The 8,959-nt window shown below is 32.2% G+C and overlaps 2 protein-coding genes across 2 annotated transcripts; both read left to right on the top strand.

Annotated features, from left to right (window-relative positions):
• Positions 1 to 102: 102 nt before the first annotated feature.
• On the top strand, positions 103 to 935 carry LOC128854885 (metallothionein-1-like). Its single transcript, XM_054089340.1, has 3 exons — positions 103 to 332; positions 459 to 536; positions 636 to 935. The coding sequence occupies exons 1-3, from the start codon at positions 311 to 313 to the stop codon at positions 704 to 706; spliced, it is 171 nt and encodes a 56-aa protein (XP_053945315.1). The 5' UTR covers positions 103 to 310; the 3' UTR covers positions 707 to 935.
• Positions 936 to 8,137: 7,202 nt separating this feature from the next.
• On the top strand, positions 8,138 to 8,750 carry LOC128854882 (metallothionein-1-like). The gene is made up of 2 exons (XM_054089335.1): positions 8,138 to 8,258; positions 8,419 to 8,750. Exons 1-2 carry the CDS (start codon positions 8,237 to 8,239, stop codon positions 8,511 to 8,513), a joined length of 117 nt encoding a protein of 38 aa, XP_053945310.1. The 5' UTR covers positions 8,138 to 8,236; the 3' UTR covers positions 8,514 to 8,750.
• The last annotated feature ends 209 nt before the right edge of the window (positions 8,751 to 8,959 follow it).

The following is an 8,959-nucleotide window of genomic DNA, read 5'->3' as shown; positions in this document are numbered from 1 at the left end:
ACCAACAAACATGCTCGCATACTTACATACATACATTCGTATGTTTATGACCAAACTGTAAGTACACATATTGCAGACCGCACTTCAGCTACCGACTTCGGGGCAACTTTTGCGCACTGCACCACACAACTTCAACTAACGAAACCCGATTCAAGTGTTTTGATGTGTATAAAACCGAGAGGAGCAGCAACGAAGAGATCAGTGTAACAACATTTGGCGTTTACAAAGCTAAACTTGAGTGATCGAAAAACGTTTTCTAGCGAATTTTTTCAAGTGTAAAGAAAATAAGTAAACTTATTAAAACAACAAAATGCCTTGCCCATGTGGAAGCGGTAAGTTAACATTAAAATTTGAAAGAAAATTTTACATTAGCATAATGTCTCCCACTGTTTAAGCTTAATGACTTTTTTTATTTTATTTAATTAATTTATTGTTTTTATTGTTTATATGTACCTTAGGTTGCAAATGCGGTTCGGAACCTAAGACTGGTAATTGCGGTTGTGGTTCGGCTTGCAAATGCTGTCCCTGTGGAAGTGGTAAGTGACCTATTGAAATTCATTAAAGCATTAGAAAATCTCTCAAATATCATTTATTTAATAAAATATTTATTTTTACATAATTTTTATTGGCTTTAGGTTGCAAATGCAGCTCACAAACACAAAGTGGCAGTTGCGGTTGCGGTTCCAGCTGTAAATGTGGGCAATAAAAATGCATCAAGTAGTATTTGTGCAAATAACAGTAGTTTATTAAGTTTAAGCAAAATTTAATTTATTTATATAATTTAATTGTATGGAGTTAAATATACATAAAAACATGTAAAAATGCATATAGTACAAGTATGTACATACATATATTAAAAAAGTACAAACATTTGTACGCAGCACTTAAATAAGCCCATCACATTTCGCTACCAATAAACAACCAAAAGAAATGAAGTCTTTAGCATTCCTCTCATTCAACAATAGCACAGTTATTTTAAATCACTCATTTGTGATGTCGTCGGAGCAAATAAGAGTTGATAACGATTTGTTGTTAATATTTAGCATAGAATATATGAAATGAAACTCTCTGAGAGAGCTATCTGTTAATTTTTTTTGTTAAATTTTCCATTGGTTTCACTACGGTGAAATATGCAAGTATGAGACTTTTTGGAGGGAATTTCGTAATTTTTCTGATGAAAATACACGCATTCAGTTTAGGAAAAGTTTTATATTGCATATAAATTGTTTCTAAAAATTTTTTGAAGCTTTAAATATCGGTGATTTTCATACTATATATAACTATTGGTACCTCAATTTTCGCATGTCAGCTATTCATCTTACCATGATTCAGATTTATTGTCAACCAAGAAACTTTACCACAGGGTCAATAAATATCATTATAACGTTCAAGTATCATAGAATAAAATAATATGTAGATTCTAGTGGAAAAAGTAGTATACATTTTCCGTGATGTTTTTCTAGAAAAAGTGTGTAAGGAAAGTAGGAAGATGTGTAAGGGAACTACGAAGAGAATGTCAACATTTCAAAGATTACAAACGAAAATGAAAAATTAGGTCAGAGTAATGTACTAAAATCTAGAATTACATCAGCTGAACTGCTGATTCATTAATTTTCAAGCAGATCAAATGAATCACCAAATCGAAAAATCTAGAGCACAAAATGTATAGTTTTTGCGTACTATGTGACAATCCACACGAACTCTATGTCAAATGTATCGTTTGAAAATGATAATAGCTCTAAAAGTTATGCAAAATTTAAGGCAATTGTGAACGATAATGGCTCCGAAATTGATAAAATATTTTTCAATTTATCTAATTACATTTCCGGAATGTACTTTCCAAAGCGTTGTCAATAATATCTCAATCACTTTTTTTCTTACAAACTACTTATACATAAATATATTAATGCTATACGATTGAGTTTTATTTATACCACTAATTAAAAGGTGACGTAAGCTTATACTTGAAAGAAGAAATATGGATAGAAAATTCCACACTTTCTGTAGGTTTCACCAATCGCCCATATTGTCGTGCACTGTGATATTCGTTTTTTTAAATAGGTACAATTTATTTAGGTTTGCTCCAACTATCCATTCGGTAGTCTAATTTTTTTTTATTGAAATCCTCTTTTTTAAAATGCAAATCCAACAGCTCCGACAATTTTAGTCAAGCTCAAAACCACAATGGAGAAAACAAGGGAAAGTTAACATATTTTCCAGTTTAAAAGAGGTATTCTGATACTTTTTACACTGGAGCATTTGGTTAAATTCGAGCTAAATGACTTGAATTTCAATTCACTGGTTAGATATACTAAGAATATGCGAGTGTCCTTGCATTGAACATTGTCACGGTCCAGGTTCTGTTAAAAATGACTAACAATTTCTGTTAAAAAATACCCAAAGTTTCTCCTTTTAACGAATGGCGTTTGAGACAAAGGGGATTGCTCGACGCAAATAACAATCGGCAGTATTGTAGCACTTATAACCATTAGCAACAGGTAAGTTGATGATTTTCTGATGTTCGGAACTTATAATTCGTGGATAGGTCAAGATGAGTACGTAAATAAACATAAAATAGTTTTCTATAAATATTTTCCTTGTTACTTCGATATGGACTGTAAGTTACTATTAAAAATGACAAAGAAAGCAAATTTAGGTTAAGCAAATTTTGCTTATAGTGCTAATGAGTCTTTCGTTGAAATACAACAAAGAACACAATATAAATTGTTTATACAGCCGTTGAAAAAAAATTAAGAACGATGCGTTGCAAACATATATGCGCATCTTTTATCGAGAACGGTGTCGTAACGGTACTTTTTGCGCTGGATACACATATTTGCTGTGATCACATTCATTAAAATGTGTTCATTTAATATAAGTATCTACAATATTTCTGCAAGGGTCTGCATTGTTTTTTTACGTTTTATTGGAACCACTGGTATTTTTATAAGAAATGTACTTAAGAACGATTCCACCATAATTTTGTGAATTGGATTATGTATATTGTAACTAAGAATTAAGTAAAAAATAAAGTATCTGGAAACTTAACTTTAGTGGACAGGATTCAATAATGTCGAAATTGCACCCAAGCTCTTCAAAAGCCAATCACTTAGTTTCAAAAGACCGGATTATCCTAAGCTATTTCAACACAATTAAACGTTTCAAAAACGATGGTTTTTATTCTATTTTTCTAAGTATAAAACAGCAGAAAACGTTTCCAGAAAAAAGCAAACGGTAGAGGCTACTATGCGAAAGACTACTAGCCAGATTGGTAAGACGATCGTTAGATTATCAAAACAAGATCCCAGGAAAAGCGTTGCTGACATCCATTGAGAAATTTGCGTTCACCTGGAAAAGCCAATAACGAAAAGAACAGTTGCGTTTCGATTGGTAGAAACAGGGTACGAAAAAAGCCATTGGTAACCGCATCGCAACAACAACGCCGAATTGAGTTTACTCAAGAACACATATCCTTGACTCCAAATCTGTTGCGTTATATTTTATTCAGCAATGAAACGAAAATAAATAAGGTTGGTCCAGAAGGTAGGAAGTGGGTGCAGCGGCGAACACGGGCAGCATTCGACCCTAAGTTCGCCTCATCAGTCATAAAGCTCGGGGGAGGCACAATAATGTAGTAGGGCTGCCTTTCGTAAAATGGTGTCGAAATCCCTACACACTTCTCATGTTGCAAAAAAGCTTTTCGAAGACAATTCGGTCACTATTTTAGATTGGGCATCTTCAAGTGCCGACTTATATCCAATAGAACATCTGTGGAACGACGCATAATCTGCACTCAGTACGCAGAATATCACAAATTTGGATCAATTATTTGAAAAAGTCAAGGCAGCATGGGAATACATCCCTGTATAACGTTGGAGAGGTTTCACAATGTCAATGCAAAGGCGCCGTGTAGCAGTAATAAAGCAAAAAGGATTTTCAACAAAATATTAATGTGTAATGTGTACTTTTCTCTTTCGCCTGCATTTTGTATCATTTAGCTGTTATTTTGAATCGTTCTTAAGAATTTTTCTCGAAGGATTTCCGAATTGTATTAACTTTTGTAAATAAAGTGAAAGTATCTAATATATTGTTTGACTGATACAGATTGAAAAGATTATAAATTTATAAAATAAAACCTAATTTGCAAAACATTTAAGTAATTATATTAAAAAAGGTCTCAAATGGAAAAATCTAGCAATATCCAAACAAAATTTTTATGGTACGAATTTAGAAGTCAATTGCCGAATTTTTGACAAATGGAACGGTTTAAGTTTTCCCAACTAGAATATTCTTCTCCAAGGGAGATTAAAGAAATAACGAATGTAGATTGGCAGGTCTGAAATATTGAATTTTCAACTAACTAAGCTTTGTATGAGTCGAGTGTAGCTCTAAATCTGAATGTAGAGATTATTTCAAGATTTCCATAGACGGTTCTACATAAGTGTATGTCTATCTTATCTTTTTACAGCATTCGTAACATTTTTCATTCTAAATTTTTTTCTTTGTACAATATAACAAAAATCTCATAAAACAAAGTTCCAAACATTTTAAGAAATTCACAATTAATTATATTAAATAAAAAAAAAATTGCCAATAACAAATTTTCAACTTTTTAATCAAAATCTTTATAAAACTTCTAGGCATGTAACTAGTTTTTTAGGCCGTACCATTCTAATGTATCTCAAACGTAGCGTTAGTTTTTCTAAATTCTATTTCATAGAATGTTTAGAATTTTCTTCCACATGAAGCAAATATTCGGAATTCTTTTAATAATTAACAAATTCATAATTTGTGATGAACTTCTATTTTAGTGTTCACAGCTGTACTCGTATGTACTCTACTTTACATTAAATTTCTTGACTTCAACCCATTCTCAGAGTGGACGATATACATATGCATGTACTGGCAAATGCGCTACCAACGAGAAGTAATTGTCATCTTAAACGAAGGCAGCAACAACAAATGCATTCAAACAATTAGCTTATGCAGCGAGAAAATAATTTTACGAGCGCAACGTCAACTCTTATGCGAATTTATCTGTACATAAATAGTTTACAAAAAACGAAGAAAATAAATTCCATTGACCTCTAAGGCGAAATGTAAATGGGCTAAATTGAAAATAAGCTCTTTCAATTAAATCTCAACTAACAAAAGTGCATAGTTTATCTTACTTACACATTTAGATATGCATGTATGCAGTTATACATACATTTTAACACACTTATTAAGAGACTCTTAAAAATCGGATATCTCTCAACGTACGTATACCTTGGCAAAATGATCTACGAAATCTATCCTCAATTGAGGAGAGAACTTTTTAAGCAGTGACTCCAAAACTTTTACTTAATGAAGATAATGGACATATGTATATGGAGAAAACCATGAGCATATTTTTGTTTAGCAAATTATTGGTGCATTGTCACAAAAACCAGTGTCTAAAATTTTAAAATTCAGTGAATGTTTAATGTCATTAACTTAACTTTATGAACATGCTATAGTACGAGTATAACCCTAACCCACACAACAACTTGAGTAAAAATTAAGATATCTGAACAAAATCCAGTGCATACTAATGTTATCCTTAACCCAAAGTGGTTGGTATTGAAAATAGAACGAACTGCTCCCACCTTCCCCATATAATGATAATTGTAAAAAATACAAAATCTTTGATAATTCTGTAACTCTGAAACTAAACTAGCTTGAAGGGTATGGAAACATTGTAAATTACAATGCACATTTTCGTTTTGACTTACTCCTGGTATTTGAGTTGAATTTTGAGCTTTGGTGTAGTAAGCGACTTACACTATATTAGAATTTTATAGGAAATCTTTTTGTAGTACTTTCTAATCCGGTATGTATCGTTGTTATAAGTATTTTAGCCCTTTGCTCAAAAGAAACAAAATCACGATCTATTGTGGAGTTATAAAAATGTCGCCCGTTGTTTTTTATATAGAACTGTGGAACACATAATGTAACGATTTAACAAAAAGAATGTTCAAAAAAACCAAATAAAATTCTGACGTAAACTTTCAAATCGCCGATACACGTGAATTTTCCTGTTTTGCTCCCTTCTACCAGAATCCGCTGCCATATCACGTGGTTTCCTATGCAGACTTACCATAAGAATATGCAAGAAGTGGGAACTTTGACTTTGACACGTATGAATATTTTTGTATCCTCTGTACCAGAATTCATTGTCGGAATATTGCAATTCCTTGTTTATTGTACAGTGTAATGTTTAACCTACCCACTTTAACTGCTGCTTCTTCTCTTTCAGTAATTTGCTAAAATATATATATACTTCCTTCTTCTTCTACTACACATTTATAAATAATTGGCGGTTGCTTCACAAAATGTGAATATAATCCTTTAAGAATGTGTCAAACAAATTTTAGAAATTTAAGTATTTCTTATATTATAGATCGTCAACCGTGACGACTCTATTCTTTGCGTTCGACCGCTGGTAGAGGTATAGTTACGTTGCCGACTTTAGACGCGTTTTTCTCAAAATTATATTTTTCGAATTGGCGTACACGATAACTCGAAAAGTTATTGACCGATCTGCCTGAAATTTTGCACACATCTTTTTTATGATATTACTTTCTATGGGAATTTACAATTCGAAAATTTTTCGAAAAAATAATTTTTTCGAAGCAAAAATAGTAGGAAAATTTGCCCCAAAATTCATTTTATTCCGCTAATTTTTTCCCCCCATTTTTGTTTAATTCATATAGAAATTATGACATTAATAAATAAAAAAAAGTTTGGTTTTTTGTATTCAGGTCACTGACGCTGATGCTACAATGCCCCACCGATTTAGAAGCCCCGCTGCGAGCTTCCTGGAAGAATAGAGTGTACATCCACCATTTTAAATGATTAAAATAAAAAAAGAAATTTATATTATTTTAATGTATAAATAAACTGTAAGCCAATTTTGAAAAAAATATATTGACTTCTTCATTTTGAATAATTTTAATGAAAACCAGGGAAAATATGGCCGTTTACAGGTATCTGTCCCCTTAAGTCAACTTCAAATGATGTTTTATGAAGAGATTTTTAATGGCAGAAATACAATTTTGAAAAAAATATATTGACTTCTTCATTTTGAATAATTTTAATGAAAACCAGGGAAAATATGGCTGTTTACAGGTATCTGTCCCCTTAAGTCAACTTCAAATGACGGATGATGTTTTATGAAGAGATTTTTAATGGCAGAAATACATTTAGAAAATACACTATTAGAAAAAACTTTTTCTATCATTTGATGTTTCATGCCCGGAGATTCGAACCTTTTCGGAATGGTAGTCATGCACCAACGTATTCGGCTACGGCAGCCTCTCTAAATAGTTTAATAGGAGGATGTTTTTTTCAGGCAAAAAACCTGACAACTGTTTGAATACTTAGAAAACAAATTTCGGTTAAGTAGCATGATTATATTTTCTCTTTAAGTATTATATATTGTGTGATAGTCTTTCACCAAAATGATTTCCAACTGAACTTCAAAGTCGAAAGAAATTTTACTTATAATAAATGGCTAGGTACTTGGCTGACGCCTGTGAAGTTTTTCCTTTCAACGAATAAGTTATTAACTTGTGCTGTGTGCCAAAAATATAAAATCTTTTTTATTTTTTTTATATTTTTTTAGTATGAAATTTCTAAACAATTAGTATCTCCACATATCTCGGTTAGCAAGCGAAAAATTCTAGAGCTTTCACGTAGTTAGAGAACATTATTGCTTTATTAGGTAAACAATATTAATTATAAACTCATTGTAGATTTCACAAAAAGTTAATTTTAAACACGACTGCATTTATACATATGTATATATTCATTTATATACATATAGTACATATTTAAGAAGCGCTGACTCAAACACCATCAAGTAATTACTCAATTTAACGAACATATTTCAATTAACGACGACGTCACAAACCTATAAGCCACACTGAGCCGATCGCCATACATGCTCGTAAGCAATTTTTACTTTGCACACTGCACTACTGAATGCATGCACACATACGCATGTAGAAAACGAAAAGACGTGAGAGAGGAAATGGGAACTATCCCGAACAAACCAGAAGAGTAAGTTTTGAGAAGGTAAGAAATAAGAGCCTATATAAAAGCAAAACACAACCGGCTTGGATGAACAGTAAACGTTTGCATTAGACAAAGTACAACACGTTTTCTTATCGCTACTTAACCGGGAAAAAACTAAAACAAAACAAATTCAGTGAAAATGCCGTGCCCCTGTGGAACTGGTAAGTTTTGTATTTAAAGAATAAAAAATGTGTACAATTCAGAGGAATTTAAACATTTGTATTACCTAAATCAGAAGCTTTTTCTAGCCCAATAAAATAAAAACCGAAATCGAATTTCTTTCTTTTCATAAAATTATTGTATGTGTTGTTCTCTTTTTAGGTTGCAAATGTGGCACTCAAGGCCAAGGAAATTGTGGTTGCGGTAACGGAGGAACCTGTCAATGTGGCAGTGGCAAAGGTTGCGGCGGTAAATGAAATGACAGAGCGACATTGAATCCCATTAGCACTACGCGTAGTATGTAGCAAACACAAAGGCTACAAATAACCATGAATTATCGAATCCATATCAATTTGTTACAAATTTAAGCGTAACAATTAGAGCACACTAATGTATTTAAATCATAGCAATATTAGATATCATATTTGAATTATTAGCATATGTGAAATGCGTACTCGTATTATGTTGCAATACAGGCCCATTTGAGAGACAAATACCGTGTTTTACTGTTCTCATTTTCGTGTAATATATTTATATGTGTATAAGCATGTACATATGTAAAGGGTGGTTAAATTTCAAGGGCCTATGTTGAATGTGAACCACACCCAAACGTCAACGACACCGTTGGACTTCTTCCTTTGGGGTTATTTGAAAGAAAAGGTGTACGTCGATAAGCCAGCAACAATTCAAGAGCTAAAAGATG

The sequence above is a fragment of the Anastrepha ludens genome, chromosome 2, assembly GCF_028408465.1.
Source record: "Anastrepha ludens isolate Willacy chromosome 2, idAnaLude1.1, whole genome shotgun sequence".
Taxonomy (NCBI): Eukaryota; Metazoa; Arthropoda; class Insecta; order Diptera; family Tephritidae; genus Anastrepha; species Anastrepha ludens.
Note: the sequence above shows the minus strand (reverse complement) of the source record. Positions and strands in the feature narration are given on the sequence as shown.